The 18525-nt window shown below is 43.1% G+C and overlaps 1 protein-coding gene across 1 annotated transcript in view; it reads right to left on the minus strand.

The window, feature by feature from the left end:
• Positions 1-18525, minus strand: part of LOC123743136 (G patch domain-containing protein 8-like) — a 62420-nt gene that overhangs the window by 15097 nt on the left and 28798 nt on the right. The window contains exon 2 of the mRNA XM_045718529.1: positions 406-543. Within this exon, the coding sequence (XP_045574485.1) occupies positions 406-543 (138 nt within the window). The remainder of the gene's footprint in view (positions 1-405; positions 544-18525) is intronic.

Genomic DNA, 18525 nt, shown 5'->3' on the forward strand with positions numbered 1-18525 from the left:
CACAAACATAACAGCCAGCACAAATAGGCTACATTCACTAGTCTCTACATTACAGCTCGAAAACTGGTATGTGTCCGTGTCTGTGTGTGTGTGTGTGTGTGTGTGTGTGTGTGTGTGTGTGTGTGTGTGTGTGTGTGTGTGCGTGCGTGCATATGTGTGGGTACAATGCCCATGGCTAAAGTCTCTCTGCTGCTCCTATAGCTTGTTTCATGTCTTTGCCGCTGGCAACAACAAAGCCTTAACTCTGGGCTGCTGTAATTCATGTTCAGAACAATGACAACTAAGCAACAGCTTTATGTTTATTTTACGTTTCTCTGTGTAGGACGAGACTGGAAGACTTGGTCTGCGTGTGTGTGAGGGGAGGTTTTGCGTGTTTGTGCTTTTGTTTTTGTGTGTGTTTGTTACCTGTCTGTGTGCGTGGTCGTAGGAGTTGATGTGGTTGTCATACTCCTGGTGTCTCAGGTACTGTTTCTCACACAGCTGACAGAAGAAACTCGACTTCCCATCATCCTCCACTGTACCTGCTGCACTCTCACCATGATCCTAGAGAGAGAGAGAGAGAGAGCGAAAGAGAGAGAGACAGAGGGACAGAGAGAGAACATTTGTGGAGAGAGAGATAGAGATCGCGAGAGAGAGAGATAAAGAGAGAAGGTGTAGAAAGAGGGAAAGAGAGATGTTAGTTATGCTGTCACAGATGTCAACTCCAGATGTTCTGTCCTTAGTGGGGTTCATGGAAAGCAGCAGGATGGAGTGGGACAATTTCATCCTTCATAACACTACGTTAAACTTTCATAACGCTACATTAGATCTTCATGTCACTACGTTAAAACAGACTTCTGTTGGTGTGGTTGATTTTGATCTAAGAGAGGAGACATGGGCCAGCCTAGGATACAATCAAAAAAATTCTCACCCACCCACCCCCCTCACACACATACCCAGTCATGCGTCTAGAGTGACTTGACGTGAGTGGGTTTCCTCAGCGGGCACCCCTTAGGACACAAACAGCTGTCTATCTGTGTGTGTGTGTGTGTGTGTGTGTGTGTGTGTGTGTGTGTGTGGGTGTGTGGGTGTGTGGGTGGGGGTGTGTCAGTGTGTTCACGCTCTGCAGCAGAATGTAATTTCCCTGAGGCTAGGAGCTGCCAATAAACACTACTGAATCCTGCTCTACCCTGACATGATGGGAATTTAATTTGAGTTTCTCTCTCCCTCTCTCTTGTGTTCCCTCTCTCTCTGTGCCCCTTTCTCCATTTCTTCCCATTCTGTCCCTCTGTTTCCCGCTCCTCTTCCCATTACCTCTGCCTGTTTCCTCTACATTTCCGCACCCGTCTCCGTTTCCCTCCCCTCTTCCCCCTCTTTCTTACTCTCTCTCATTTTCTTCTGTAAGCTCTAGGTCATACAGTGACAGACTCCATCGGCCCCAATTTCCTCAGTAATATGCTTGAGCCAAGGAAAAGAGAAAAGGAGGGAGGGAGGGAAGGAGGGGTGGTGATGGAGGACAACACAAAGGGAGGGAGGGAGTAGTAGAGCGGGGGGTGTTTGTGTTAAGGTAATATTAGAGCAGTGAAAATGTCAAAGTGACACTAATCTTTAGATGCTCGAACATGCAGAGTTATAAAAAGGTGTGTGTGTACTGTATGTGGGTGTATGTGTGCATTTTTGTGCACTTGAGTGTGTGTGAGTGAGTGTGTACACTTGCATGTTTGTGTGTGTGTGAGTGAGTGTGTGCATATATACATTTGTGTGTGTGTTAGTGAGTGAGTGAGTGTGAAAGCCCTCAGAAGAGAGAAATTATTATGATATTTTTGAGTCCGGGTTTTGGAAAGTAATCACTTAGCATATGGCCACGCTTGGTAAAGTCAAATCACCTCTTTCTATGCTGTTTTGACATTTCACCCTCTTCCTCTGAGCTAGGCATCTCTCCCAAGTGGAACATCAGCAGAAATGTGTCCATTGAAGTGATTGAGCAAATCTGGCCACATAATAATATGGTGATAGAACTTGGACAGAAATAACTTCAAGGTGGTTTGGGGCTTTAACATCTGCTCATGGATTTCTTTGGACACTCAAGTTAGTATGCTAAGCTAATGAGAGGCTACTGAAAATACCTACATTGGTTGCTTGGCAACAGTTCAGGTACACTGTAAGTGGAAACATCATCAAACAACATAGTTTTGGGTGTAAATTCTCCTTTAATTAAGGCTAGGGGTCCCGCTAGCGGGACAACTTCCGGTGAAACTGGAGGCCGCCCAATTCAAATAAATAATCATAAACATTATGGATATGAAATATTTAGGTACATACAAGTGTCTTATATCGGTTAAAAGTTTAAATTCTTGTTAATCTAACTGCACTGTCCGATTTACAGTAGGCTTTACCGCCAAAAGCATGCCATGCGATTGTTTGAGGATGGCGCCCCACATCAAAATATTTTTCCACCGGCACAGGTTTCATAAATTCACAAATAGCGATTAAATATTCACTTACTTTTTGAAAATCTTCCTCTGATTTATCATCCAAAGGGTCCCAGCTACAACATGTAGTATCGTTTTGTTAGATAAAATCCTTCTTTATATCCCAAAAAGTCAGTTAAGTTGGCGCCATCGATTTGAGTAATCCAAAGAGAAAGGAATCCAAAAAGCTACCGCTAAACTTTGTTAAAACAAGTCAAAATACATTTCTATTTAATCCTCAGATACCCTAAAATGTAATTAAACTATAATATTTCATATGGAAAGAAGTATGTTCAATAGGAAAGCGATATTAGCAGGTGCGCGTCCTCTTCGTCGCACTCGCATAGACAGATTTCCAAGTCTGAGTCCCTGTACTAAAACTCATTATTCTTCCTCGTTTTGGAAGAAACAAGCCTGAAACCTTGAACAAAGACTACTGACACCCAGTGGAAGCCATAGGAATTGCATACTGGGAGCTAGATTACATTTTTTTCCTATACGTTCCATTGGAAGAGCATGGGCTCTCAAAAAAAGTAATTTCCGGTTGGATTTTCTCCTACCATATCTATTGTGTTATAGTCTCCTACATTATTGTAACATTTCTACAAACTTCAGAGTGTTTTCTTTCCAATGGTACCAATTATATGCATATCCTGGTTTCAGGGCCTGAGCAACAGGCAGTTTACTTTGGGCACGTCAGTCAGGCGGAAATTGAGAAAAATAGACCCTAGCCTGAAGAAGTTTGTAAGCTGATCAGTCAGTCCAACAAGCAGGAGGCTTATCTCCCACTGAAAACTCTCCAAACAATGTGCGTGCTTGTTTGTTTGTTTGTATCTGTCTCCTAAGCACCTCCTCACACCTCTCTCGTCTGTCTGAGAAATTATACTGAACCAGGGTGTGTGTGTGTGTGTGTGTGCGTGCGTGTGTGCGTGTGTGTGTGCCGTTTGTTCAAAATCAAATCCAAATGAAAGTTTATTGATCGCAGACACAGATTTTCAGATGTTATCACAGGTGCAGTGAAAGGCTTGTGTTTCTAGCTCAAACAGTGCAGTAATACCAAGCAATAAAAAATTTACAAACACATAATAATCCCCCCCATGTCATATATCTAAATATACATGTATATACAAATAATGGTGTGTATAGTGCCAGAACACTGCTGACAGCTCCTGTATATGAATCACAATTTTTCTGCGATATACACTCAAATATGAGTTGTTTCATTTTACATTATACAGTACACCTACAGTACACACACACCTCAGTTTGCCTCTGCTCCCTGCTGTAAAGTCTGCTTCCAACTCTCACTCTCAAACACGTAGATCCCCTGAACGCAGCTCACTTTCCAGCCCACTTTCCAGCTTACACTCTCAAACACCTAGATCCCCTGAACGCAGCTCACTCTCCAGATCCCAATCACCTTAATTCTGATCACCTGTTCACACACCTGTATGTCATTATCATACACTATTTAGTTCAGTTCTTTGCCCCCTATCACTGTGAGGTATTGTTTGTTTTGTGACACACGTCTAGTCGGTGCTCTGTTTTTCCCTGTAATTTAATTCTCCTGTGCCTCACTAATGATGCCTTTTGCCTATTCCCTGTCTGTACTTTAGCCTATCGGATTTCCTGTTATCAACCTGTTGCCTGATCTCCCAGACAACGTTACTAGCCTTTTCCCTGCCTGTACTGTTGCCTTGTTGGACCCTCTGTGTATGACCTTCTGCCTGCCCCTGGACCCAGCAACCTGACTCCTCCTGTGGTCCTTTACAATAAACACCTGCTGTGCCCTGCGCTTGAAACCAGCTCTCTGTCTCCCATCATGTTCATTACACCTGCGAGTAGCCATCCCCAGACACACACACTCTGACAAGTTGACATCTCGTCACGAAATTAATCCAGATGTCAATTTGCTGCTGCAGCGTAAACCTGTAAACCTGCTGCAGCGTAAAACTACCAATGCAAGGCCCTCACTCTTTCATTCAGAAACTTATTCCAGTGTCTGCCTGCCAGTTGAAAACCTTTACGTGTGTGTGTTGGTGTGTGCATGCATGCATGTGTAGGCTTCCTGCCCCTCCCCCTCTGAAGCATAGGCTACTCTAGCCTACTGATGTTACAAGCGTGATTCAGAAATTAGAGAGAGATTTTTAATTACAGAAGAATGGATTAACTTTTCAATGCTAGTTAAGGATACTATAGTTATCAGTTTCCACATTGGATTTATTAACTACAAAAAGGTAAGACAAGTTGTTTTTTTATTCTGGTGCCCCTCTGCACACACAATTTTGTTAGCCACCTGGCTAGCTTTGGTCCAACGTTAAACCAAATATCTGAAGTTCAAAGACATTCAATGTTCCTCCATAGAAGCCACCCCTCCATAGGTATAATTCTATGGGCCTAATTCAGATAATGCATGTCATAACAACATGACCAGTGCTTTCAGTTGTACAACTGACTAGGTATCCCCCTTTCCCTTTCCCTTTCCTTTCAAGCTAAACCTCCTCCTCGGCTCCTCCACCCTCTCTCGCTCTCTCCCTCCCGCAAAAATTCTGTTGTATCTGGCACCCTACACTTTCTGTCAATCGCGCATGTAAACAACCAAAGATTGCCCTTCTATATTCGCCCTGATTGGTGAAGTAATTTAAAAGCTAAATGAAAAAAAAAAATGATTTCAGAGGTTTGTATTGTATTTTTTAATTTTTTATTATGGATTCCATTAGCTGCTGCCTTGCAGCTACTCTTTCTGGGGTTGAGGAAAATGAAGGCACATTTCACAACACATTAAGTGTGTGCCCTCTGGCCAATACTCTACCAACACATATTTACAGCCAAAATCCATGTGTGTGTAGTGCCTATGTTATCATGTGTGCATGTGCATGCATGTGTCTGTGCCTATGTGTGTCTCTTCACAGTCCCCGCTGTTCCTTAAGGTGTATTGATATGTATATTATTAATGTTAGCTCTCCGTGTACATGTTCTGGGCCAGTTGTAAAGTCTCTCTTTGTGGCACGTGACCACACGACTGGACAGTAGTCCAGGTGAGACAAAACTAGGGCCTGCCTTGTTGATAGAGATAAGAAGGCAGAGTAGTGCTTTATTATGGACAGACCTCTCCCCATCTTAGCTACTGTTGCATCAATATGTTTTGACCATGACAGTTTACAATCCAGGGTTTCTCCAAGCAGTTTAGTCTCCTCAACTTGCTCAATTTCCACATTATTCATTACAATATTTATTTCAGGTTTAGGGTTTAGTGAATGATTTGTCCCAAATACAATGCTTTTAGTTTTTTAAATATTTAGGACTATGTTATTGCTGGCCACCCATTCTGAAACTGACTGCAGCTCTTTGTTAAGTGTTGCAGTGATTTCGCTTGTTGCAGTAGCTGAGGTGTATAGTATTGAGACATCAGCATATAGGTCATTAGGTCATTAGTAGGTCATAGGTCATTAGTAAAGATTTAAAAAGGTAAGGGGCCTAGACAGCTGCCCTGGGTAATACCTAACTAACTAGATTATGTTGGAGAGGCTTCCATTAAAGAACACCCTCTGTGTTCTGTTAGAAAGGTAACTCTCAATCCACAATATAGCAGGGGATGTAAAGCCATAACACATATGTTTTTCCAACAGCAGATTATGATCAATAATGTCAAAAGCTGCACTGAAGCCTAACAAACAGCTCCCACAATCTTTTTATTATCCATTTCTCTCAGCCAATCATCAGTCATTTGCGTAAGTTGAATGGCCTTCCCTATAAGCGTGCTGAACATCTTTTGTTAATTTTTATTGCTTTACTGGGAGGCTTATCAAAGGTTGACATGATATTTGTTTGAGCTAATAGTGCAGGGTGAGCTACAGTGGACTTCCTACTAGGGCAAACCGCCTCAGTTCGAACAGTAGATCTCAGGTTCATAGGCACATGATAACTGCATACAATAGGATTGTAGGAGGCATTCAGAGGCATTCAGGGGAGTAAGAGTAGAATTGACAGAGGCATTCAGGGGACTGACAGAGGCATTCAGGGGAGTAAGAGGTACATAAATTAGGTTACTTACATTATGACTGCCAACGGCCCTGGGACAATGTACATTTGCAGCAGCGCTACGTTGTCGGTAGGGATTATCTGAGCAGGGCTTGGGTCACAATTATGACACAGACACATTTTTGTTCCCGCCTGTCATTTCTGTTAGACATGTTGGTCACGCTTTGAGTGGTTTACATGCATGCTATGTGTGATTATGTCTGTGCTATAGACTGAGGTGACAGCTTCATTTTCTACTCCTCTGCTGTTCTCTACTCTCCTCTCTCCCCCTATCCTCTCCTCTTCTCTCATCTCCTAACCTCTCCTTTCATTGTCCCTGGTCACACAGAGTTGATCATATGATCCAACTTTTAAAACAAATCCGTTTTGGCTAGCCACAGCAGTCAACTAGCTACCTAAGTAGCTGTTTAGCTTTCCAGCACATTCACTAATTCGTTTGTAAACAATAACAAGCTAGTTAGCTACCACATGTTCTTGTCAAACTGTCAACATAATAGCGAACTGGCAACAAGATATGCCAAATAATAATCTAAAAACCACTTGAGGGCAAAAAAATCAGATTTGACCATTCAGATACGAATCACATGGCCAGAAATCAGATTTGTATGTGACTTGAAATATCAGATTCCATGTGCTTTTTGGCTGTTCAGACTGCAGGAAAAAGAACAGATTCTAATCTGTATTTTTGTATTTATTTGAGTCACTTCAAACTGTCAATGTGAACAAGGCTTTAGTGAAGAAGGCTCACAGGTAGACATCTGTACTACTGCTACAGTAGGTAGGGTAGGCTAATATATTCAGAGACTCTTAACTGCATCTGTGTGAAGGGTATATTCATAATTTTGTAGATCATCTCCTATAATTGCTATCCTGCCTTAATGACGGGAAATACTGTACACACACACTGTCACGTCCTGACCATAGAAAGCTGTTATTTTCTATGGTAGAGTAGGTCAGGGTGTGACGGGGGGTTTTCTAGTTTAGATTTTCTATGTTGTGATGTTCTAGTTTTTGTATTTCTATGTTGTTGTTTTTTGGGATGATCTCCAATTAGAGGCAGCTGGTCATCGTTGTCTCTAATTGGAGATCATACTTAAGTAGTTGTTTTTCCCACCTGGGTTTGTGGGAGATTGATTTTGAGTAAGTGTATGTTAACTCTTCGTCACGGTTTGTTGTTTTTGTTCATTCAGTTTATTTTGTATGTATTGCATAGTTTCACAGTTCAATAAAATACGTGGAACGATAATCACGCTGCACTTTGGTCCGCTTCATCTTTTGCCACAACTTTGGAAGTATGCTTGGGGTCATTGTCCATTTGGAAGACCCATTTGCGACCAAGCTTTAACTTCCTGACTGATGTCTTGAGATGTTGCTTCAAAATATCCACATAATTTTCCTCCCTCATGATGACATCTATTTTGTGAGGTGCACCAGTCCCTTCTGCAGCAAAGCACCCCCACAACATGATGCTGCCACCCCCGTGCGTCACGGTTGGGATGGTGTTCTTTGGCTTGCAAGCCTCCCCCTTTTTATTCCAAACATAACAATGGTCATTATGGCCAAAGAGTTCTATTTTTGTTTCATCAGACCAGAGGACATATCTCCAAAAAGTATGATCTTTGTCCCCATGTGCAGTTGTAAACCGTAGTCTGGCTTTTTTATGGCAGTTTTGGAGCAGTGGCTTCTTCCTTGCTGAGGGGCCTTTCAGGTTACGTCGATATAGGACTCATTTTACTGTGGATATATATACTTTTGTACCTGTTTCCGCCAGCATCTTCACAAGGTCCTTTGCTGTTGTTGTGGTGGCTAATTTCTGCATTACCAAATGAGGAGAGTTACAAACTTCACACACCAGTCAGAGTTATTCTTAAAACTACATCTTTAATAATTAAGATGCTTTTGCAAAAGCACTTGACCTTCAATGATGTGCTATCTCTAATGAACCATTGAAAAGTGATTACACAAAAGTACTAAGATCTTTTATACCCAAGATCTACCCCTCTCAACGTACATGACGAACAACATATCTTAGGAACAGTTCACAACGTTAAGTTTTGTATGAAAGATATCTATAAAACATAGCAGACAGGAACTGCTGTATCAACAGTGTCCATTGTATAGACCAGTATCTGGTCCTCCTACCCCAAACTGGAACCGTCTCTCCCTGGTACAGTATATAACAGAACCATTAGCTCATCCAATGGCATAAATCAATTGACAACTCTAGATACTCCCATCTCATGTAAACCCCCTCTTGACTCCACTCCTGGACAAGCTCATTGAGCGGAGTGACTTGCGCACAGACATTGTGGAGACAAATAATTGGTTCCCCATTAATCACGCTATTCTCTTCACATGGTTTAAGAATAGGTAAAGACACATTCACATATGAAGACAATGTTCAATTTTGTCCTTTTTGTCTGATATTCTGCATAGAAACAGAGATATGTCAAAGACAAGTCTGACCTCTCCCCTCCCTGGGCCCCAAGTGACTGAGCCCCAGCTAAGGGAAAAGTGCAACTAAAAGACACCAGAGTCCAAAGGGATACTTTCTAATGACAAGTATCTCACATAAGCATATTATGCTAATAAAACATCTTAACCTGTTAGGGCTAGGGGGCAGTATTTGCACGGCTGGATAAAAAGAAATGTACCCGATTTAATCTGGTTACTAATCCTACCCAGTAACTAGAATATGCATATACTTATTATATATGGATAGAAAACACTCTAAAGTTTCTAAAACTGTTTGAATGGTGTCTGTGAGTATAACAGAACTCATTTGGCAGGCAAAACCCTGAGACATTTTCTGACAGGATGTGTTGTATTACCTTTAAACCTATGCCATTGAAAAACACAGGGGCTGAGGAATATTTTGGCACTTCCTATTGCTTCCACTAGATGTCACCAGCCTTTACAAAGTGTTTTGAGTCTTCTGGAGGGAGATCTGACCGAACAAGAGCCATGGAACGATGATGGCCCATTAGACACCTGGCGCGCGAGTTCATGTTGGGTACCCTCGTTCCAATACGTTATAAAAGAGTATGCATTCGTCCACCTTGAATATTATTCATGTTCTGGTTAAAAAAGGCCCTAATGATTTATGCTATACAACGTTTGACATGTTTGAACGAACGTAAATATATTTTTTCCCCTCGTTCATGAAGTGAAGTCCGGCGGGCTTAGATCATGTGCTAACAAGACGAAGATTTTTGGACATAAATGATGAGCTTTTTTGAACAAAACTACATTCGTTATGGACCTGTGATACCTGGAAGTGACATCTGATGAAGAGAATCAAAGGTAATGGATTATTTACATAGTATTTTCGATTTTAGATCTCCCCAACATGACGACTAGTCTGTATCGCAACGCGTATTTTTCTGGGCGCAGTGCTCAGATTATTGCAAAGTGTGATTTCCCAGTAAGGTTATTTTTAAATCTGGCAAGTTGATTGCGTTCAAGAGATGTAAATCTATAATTCTTTAAATGACAATATAATATTTTACCAATGTTTTCTAATTTTAATTATTTAATTTGTGATGCTGACTTGACTGCCGGTTATTGGAGGGAAACGATTTCCTCAACATCAATGCCATAGTAAAACGCTGTTTTTGGATATAAATATGAACTTGATAGAACTAAAAATGCATGCATTGTCTAACATAATGTCCTAGGAGTGTCATCTGATGGAGATTGTAAAAGGTTAGTGCATCATTTTAGCTGGTTTTATGGTTTTGGTGACCCTGTCTTTGAATTGACAAAACATTACACACAACTCTTGTAAATGTACTGTCCTAACATACTCTAAATTTATGCTTTCGCCGTAAAACCTTTTTGAAATCGTAAAACGTGGTTAGATTAAGGAGATGTTTATCTTTCAAAGGGTGTAAAATAGTTGTATGTTTGAAAAATTTGAATTTTGACATTTATTTGGATTCAAATTTGCCGCTCTTGAAATGCACCTGCTGTTGATGGAGTGCACCACGGGTGGGACGCCTGCGTCCCACCTAGCCCATAGAGGTTAATTATCTATGTTACCCAACTAATCCTGATTCACCCGCCACATTGTTCTGGGATTGATTTGCACTTTTCGCACCAAAGCACATTAATCTCTAGGAGACAGAACGCGTCTCCTTCCTGAGCGGTATGACGGCTGTGTGGTCCCATGGTGTTTATACTTGCGTACCATTGTTTGTATAGATAAACGTGGTACCTTCAGGCATTTGGAAATTACTCCCAAGGATGAGCCAGACTTGTGGAGGTCTACAATTTATTTTCTGTGGTCTTGGCTGATTTCTTTTGATTTTCCCATGATGTCAAGCAAAGAGGCACTGAGTTTGAAGGTAGGCCTTGAAATACATCCACAGGTACACCTCCAATTGACTCAGATGATGTCAATTAGCCTATCAAGAGCTTCTAAAGCCATGACATAATTTTCTGGAATTTTCCAAGCTGTTTAAAGGCACAGTCAACTGTGGGCCCTCACAGGAGCCTCCGGACTGTGGGCCCTCTCAGGAGGCTCTGGACTGTGGGCCCTCTCAGGAGGCTCCGGACTGTGTGCCTTCTCAGGAGGCTCTGGACTGTGGGCCCTCTCAGGAGGCTCCGGACTGTGGGCCTTCTCAGGAGGCTCTGGACTGTGGGCCCTCTCAGGAGGCTCCGGACTGTGGGCCCTCTCAGGAGGCTCCGGACTGTGGGCCCTCTCAGGAGGCTCCGGACTGTGGGCCCTCTCAGGAGGTTCCGGACTGTGGGCCCTCTCAGGAGGTTCTGGACTGTGGGCCCTCTCAGGAGGTTCCGGACTGTGGGCCGTCTCAGGGGGTTCTGGACTGTGGGCCGTCTCAGGTGTTCCGGACTGTGGGCCGTCTCAGGTGTTCCGGACTGTGGGCCCTCTCAGGGGGTTCCGGACTGTGGGCCGTCTCAGGGGGTTCCAGACTGTGGGCCATCTCAGGGGGTTCCGGACTGTGGGCCGTCTCAGGGGGTTCCGGACTGTAAAACGTCGCCGGAAGCTCTGGACTGGGAACTGTCGCCGGAAGCTCTGGACTGGGAACTGTCGCCGGAAGCTCTGGACTCGGAATGCGCACTGGAGGCATGATGCGTGGGGCTGGCACAGGTGGCGCCAGATTGGTAACACGCACCTCAAGGCGAGTGCAGGGAGCAGGAACAGTTCACCCTGGACTGGGCAGGTGCACTGGAGGCCTGATGCGTGGGGCTGGCACAGGTGGTATCAGACTGGTAACATGCACCTCAGGGCGAGTGCGGGGAGCAGGAACAGGACACCCCAGACTGGGCAGGCGCACTGAAGGCCTGATGCGTGGGGCTGGCACAGGTGGCGCCAGACTGGTGACACGCACTTCAGGGCGAGTGCGAGGAGCCAGGACAGGATATATTGGATCGTGGAGGTGCACTGGAGGTCTCGAGCGTAGTGCCCGGCAAATGCGGGGCGCTGGCACTGGACACACTGGGCTGTGAATACGCACTGGCGACACAGTGCGCAGAGCCGGCGCAGGATATCCTGGACCGAGAAGACGAACTGGAGAACAGGAGCGCTGAGCTGGCACCACCCTTCCTGGCTGAATGCTCAACCTAGCTCGGCAAATGCGGGGCGCGGGCACAGATCGCACCGGGCTGTGAATGCGCACTGGCGACACAGTGTGCATCACCGCATAACGCGGTGCTTGCTTAGTCACTCGCTCCCCACGGTAAGCACGGGGAGTTGGCTCAGGTCTCCACCCTGACTCTACCCACTCCCCGTGTGCCCCCCCCCCCCCCCCAAAAAAAAACATTTGGGGACTGCCTCTCGCACTTGCCTCGTGGTTGGTATAGTGCCTCGTAATATCGCCGCTCTGCTTTCGCTGCCTCAATCTTCTCTTTAGGACGGCGATACTCCCCAGCCTGCCTCCAAGGTCCTTTCCCATCCAGTATCTCCTCCCAAGTCCACTGGTCCATTCCACGCTGCTTGGTCTTATTGTAGTGGGAGATTCTGTCACGGTTGTCAAGTCAAGGTATTGGAGTGGCCATCACAAAGCCCTGACCTCATTCCTACTGAAAAAGCGTGTGCGAGCAAGGAGGCCTACAAACCTAACTCAGTTACACCTGCTCTGTCAGGAGGAATGGGACAAAATTCACCCAACGTATTGTGGGAAGCTTGTGGAAGGCTACCCAAAACGTTTGACCCAAGTTAATCAATTTAAAGGCAATGCTACCAAATACTAATTTAGTGTATGTAAACTTCTGACCCACTGGGAATGTGATGAAAGAAATAAAGCTGAAATAAATCATTCTTCCTAAATAGATCATGTATCTACTGTATGAACGATGCAGGATGGAGACGTACCTACCATATCACCAACAGCCAAAAAGTTTTTAAATTAGATACTGTAGCTCTGGCCAAAAACACAGATCTGTTAAAACTAGATACTGATGTTTTGCCATCATAGTAAAGGCTGAAAGTACAGATCTGAGAATACTGCAGCCCTGGCAACGAACATAGATCTGTGAAAAGATTATTGGATGCTGGAGCATTTCCAGATGGAACAATTGTGTAGCTCTGGACCCTGGACTGTGTATAGGGAGAGAGAGAGAGAGAGAGGCATCTGATTCAGTGTGACCTATCACATCCAGATTGGATGGGAATGAAAAGGAGATGCGTAACACACACACACACTGCATCGGCAAGAACAAAACATGTTCCTCTCATCTAAGAGTCATAAATCAATGATCAATCCAATCAAATAATCAATTAACCATGGATCAATAATTAATTACCTGTCCATCACCCAGCTCAGTCCTTTATACCCTGGCCAGAGAATCAGTCAACAGATTCCTCTCTCTCCCTCTTTCTATCCATCTGCATCTCTGTTCCATTCTCCTTTTTTTTATCATCATTCATCAAACATTCTTTCTTCCTCCTCTTTCCCTCCATCTATAGGATTCTTGTACTGAGTGAACTATAGCGTCTTACATAAGGCCTTTCTAGTTGAACAGAGTCACAGACATATAGCAGCTACACAGAGAGGACATAAAGGACAGTTCCAGACAGACAAAGAACAGTACAACTGCTACAGTCAGATCCCAAAGAGAGATGAAGTGAGCAGATGGGTAGATGACGGGAGGACTGTCTGCACTGACCCTTTTGACTCATCACATACGCTGCTGCTACTGTTTATTTTCTATCCTGTTGCCTAGTCACTTTATCCCTACCTACAGTATATGTATAGTACAAGTCAAAAGTTTGGACACACATGCTCATTCAAGGGTTTTTCGTTATTTTTACTATTTTCTTCATTGTAGAATAATAGTGAAGACATCAACACTTGGAAATAACACATTTGGAATCATGTAGTAACCAAAAAAGTGTTAAAGAAATCAAAATATATTTGAGATTTGAGATTCTTCAAAGTAGCCACACTTTGCCTTGATGACAGCTTTGCACACTCTTGGCATTCTCTCAACCAGCTTCATGAGATAGTCACTTGGAATGCATTTCAATTAACAGGTGTACCTTAATAAAAGATAATTAGTGGAATTTCTTTCCTTCTTAATGCGCTTGAGACAATCAGTGTTTTGACAAGGTAGGGTTGGTATACAGAAGATAGACATATTTGGTAAAAGACCAAGTCCATATTATGGCAAGAACAGCACAAAATAGCAAATAAAAACGACAGTCCATCATTACTTTCAGACATGAAGGTCAGTCAATCCGGAACATTTCAAGAACTTAAATGTTTTTTTAAAGTACAGTCGCAAAAACCATCATGTGCTATGATGAAAGCACTGGCTCTCATGAGGACCGACACAGGAAAGAAAGACCCAGCGTTACCTCTGCTGCAGTGGATAAGTTCACTAGATTTACCAGTCTCAGAAATTGCAACCCAAATAAATGCTTCATAGAGTTGAAGTAACAGACACATCTCAAAATCAACTGTCCAGAGGAGACTGCCTGTATCAGGCCTTCATGGTTAAATTGCTGCAAAGAAACCACTACTAAAGGACACTAATAAGAAGAAGAGACTGGCTTGGGCCAAGAAACACGAGAAATGGACATTAGACCGGTGGAAATCTGTCCTTTGGTCTGATGACTCCAAATTTGAGATTGTTGGTTCCAACCGCCATGTCTTTGTGAGACGCAGAGTAGGTGAATGGATGATCCCTACATGTGTGGTTCCCACCGTGAAGCATGGAGGAGGAGGTGTGATGGTGTGGGGCTGCTTTGATGGTGACACTGTCAGTGATTTATTTAGAATTAAAGGCACACTTACAGTAACCAGCATGGCTACCACAGCATTGTGAAGCGATACGCCATCCCATCTGGTTTGCACTTAGTGGGACTCTCATTTGTTTTTCAACAAGACAATGACCCAAAACACACCTCCAGTCTGTGTAGGGGCTGTGTGATGGAGTGCTGCATCAGATGACCTGGCCTCCACAATCACCCGACCTCATCCCAATAGAGATGGTTTGGGATGAGTTGGACTGCAGAGTGAAGGAAAAGCAGCCAACAAATGCTCAGCATATGTGGAAACTCCTTTGAGACTGTTGGAAAAGCATTCCTCATGAAGCTGGTTGAGAGAATGCCAAGAGTGTGCAAAGCTGTCATCAAGGCAAAGGCAGGCTACTTTGAAGAATATTAAATATTAAATATATTTTGATTTGTTGAACACTTTTTTGGTTACTTCATGATTCCAGATGTGTTATTTCATAGTTTTGATGTCTTCACTATTATTCTACAATGTAGAAAATAGCAAAAATAAAGAAAAACCCTTGAATGAGTAGGTGTGTCCAAACTTTTGACTGGTACTGTATGTCATAAATTGCTATAACTGTTCGTGCATACTGCTGTGTAAACTCACCATGAGAAAAAAAATATGTTGTTTTGAATACAAGCCATGTGTACTTATTTGCTATATTGAGAGACTTTTGACTGGTACCGCACATCTCTACCTAAATTACCTCGTAGCCCTGCACATCGACTCGGTACTGATACCCCGTGTACAGTTGAAGTCGGAAGTTTACATACACTTAGGTTGGAGTCATTAAAACTTGTTTTTCAACCACTCCACACATTTTTTTGTTAACAAACTATAGTTTTGGCAAGTCAGTTAGGACATCTACTTTGTGCATGACACAACTCATTTTTCCAACAATTGTTTACAGACAGATTATTTCACATATAATTCACTGTATCACAATTCAAGTGGGTCAGATGTTAATATACACTAAGTTGACTGTGCCTTTAAACCGCTTGGAAATTCCAGAAAATTATGTAATGGCTTTAGAAGCTTTTGATAGGCTAATTGACATTATCTGAGTCAATTGGAGGTGTACCTGTGAATGTATTTCAAGGCCTACCTTCAAACTCAGTGCCTCTTTGCTTGACATCATGGGAAAATCAAAAGAAATCAGCCCAGACCTCAGAAAAAAATGGTAGACCTCCACAAGTCTGGTTCATTCTTGGGAGCAATTTCCAAATGCCTGAAGGTACCACGATCATCTGTACAAACAATAGTATGCAAGTATAAACCCCATGGGACCACACAGCCGTCATATCGCTCAGGAAGGAGACGTGCTCTGTCTCCTAGAGATGAACGTACTTTGGTGCGAAAAGTGCAAATCAATCCCAGAACAACAGCAACGGACCTTGTGAAGATGCTGGAGGAAACTGGTACAAAAGTATCTATATCCACAGTAAAATGAGTCCTATATCGAAATAATCTGAAAGTCCGCTCAGCAAGGAAGAAGCCACTGCTCCAAAACTGCCATAAAAAAGCCAGACTATGGTTTGCAACTGCACATGGGGACAAAGATCATACTTTTTGGAGAATTGTCCTCTGGTCTGATGAAACAAAAATGGAACTGTTCGGCCATAATGACCATCATTATGTTTGGAGGAAAAAGGGGGAGGCTTGCAAGCCGAAGAACACCATCCCAACCGTGAAGCACGGGGGTGGCAGTATCATGTTGTGGGGGTGCTTTGCTGCAGGAGGGACTGGTGCACTTCACAAAATAGATGGCATCATGAAGCAGGAAAATGATGTGGATATATTGAAGCAACATCTCAAGACATCAGTCAGGAATTTAAAGCTTGGTCGCAAATGGGTCTTCCAAATGGACAATGACTCCAAGCATACTTCCAAAGTTGTGGCAAAATGGCTTAAGGACAACAAAGTCAAGGTATTGGAGTGGCCATCACAAAGCCCTGACGTCAATCATATAGAACATTTGTGGGCAGAACTGAAAAACTGTGTGCCTGCAAGGCGGCCTACAAACCTGAATCAGTTACACCAGCTCTGTCAGGAGGAATGGGCCAAAATTCACCCAACTTATTGTGGGAAGCTTGTGGAAGGCTACCCGAAACATTTGACCCAAGTTAAACAATTTAAAGCCAGTGCTACCAAATACTAATTGAGTGTATGTAAACTTCTGACCCACTGGGAATGTTGTGAAAGAAATAAAGCTGAAATAAATAATTCTCTCTACTATTATTCTGCCATTTCACATTCTTAAAATAAAGTGGTGATCCTTACTGACCTAAGACAGGGAATTTTTACTAGGATTAAATGTCAGGGATTGTGAAAAACTGAGTTTAAATGTATTTGGCTAACTGTATAGCCAAGTTATTCATTGTGTGTTTTTTATATAATTTTTCATTTTTTTTTCTCTCCATTGTTGGGAAGTAAGCATTTCAGCATTAGTCTACACCTGTTTACACCTGTTGTTTACGAAGCATGTGACAAATAACTGTGTTTTCTCTTTTGACTCATAATTTACTGTTTTGATCCCGCTGCTCTGCTCTTTCTGTGCTCTTTAGGGCTTTCAAATATGTGTGTGTTGGGGGGAGGGTACTTCTGCAGCTGCAATTAATGCTCTGAATTGAGAGATTTTCCCTTTCTCTGCTTTAAGAACACACCCCAAACTAATTAGATAGAGAGAAAGATGTTCGTGTATCCACTTCTTTAAACTCCCACACAGACTGTCCCCCAAGGCTAGCCACAGCCACTTTCCTTTTTTATCCTCCCTCTCTCTCTCTCTCTCTTTAACGCCATCCTAATCTCCCTCCCTCCATTTCCATCCTCACCCCTTCTCTCATTTTCTCCTGCTCTCTCCCCTCATTTTCTCTTATTTCACTCTTTCCCTCTCTTTCACCATCCTGTCTTTCAGCTCATCCCACTGTACAATAACATCATACTTTAACTCTCTGCTTCTCAAACTGACTGGTGTCTATCTGATCCTCTCTTTACTCACATCCCCTCATATACTCTAACCCCTACACTTCGCCACAGGCTGGATCACACTAATGCCTTTCTACCTCCATCCCCTCGTCCTCTCTCTCTGTGTCTCCCTCTCTCAATTCTCTCTCTCCCTCTCTCAATTCTCTCTCTCTCTTTCTCTCTCTCTCTCTTTCCCCCCATCTGCCTCTCTGTTCCATTCTTCTGTATTTTATCATTGTTATTCAAACATTATTTTTGTCTCCTCTTTTCCACCATTTATAGCAGGGCTCTCCAACCCTGTTTGTGGAGACATGATTCAGTTTATCAACCAGCTAATTATTGAAATCAGGTGCTCTGGATTAGGGTTGGCGTGAAAACCTACAGGACGGGAGCTATCCAGGAACAGGGTTGTAGAGCCCTGATCTATAGCATTATTGTACTGAGTGAACTATAGCGTCTTACATAAGGCCTTTCTAGTTGAACAGAGTCACAGACATATAGCAGCTACACAGAGAGGACATAAAGGACAGTTTCAGACAGACGAAGAACAGTACAACTGCTACAGTCAGATCCTAAAGAGAGATGGAGGGAGCGGATGGGTAGATGAAGGGAGGAACTGATGAATAAACGAGTGACATGAATGCCTGAACAGCAGTCTCTCTCTCTCTCTCTGAAGTCACACACAGCAAGTCCATGGGACATGTCTTATATTCTTCTATTTGATCATATATCATACTCATCTCTCTCTCCTTTCTCTTTCCCTCTCTTTGTATGCTTTTTATCTCATACGAAAGACCACGCAAAGCGCAGGACAAGACAGAAGTTCC

The sequence above is a fragment of the Salmo salar genome, chromosome ssa05 (assembly GCF_905237065.1).
Source record: "Salmo salar chromosome ssa05, Ssal_v3.1, whole genome shotgun sequence".
In the NCBI taxonomy this organism is placed as follows: Eukaryota; Metazoa; Chordata; class Actinopteri; order Salmoniformes; family Salmonidae; genus Salmo; species Salmo salar.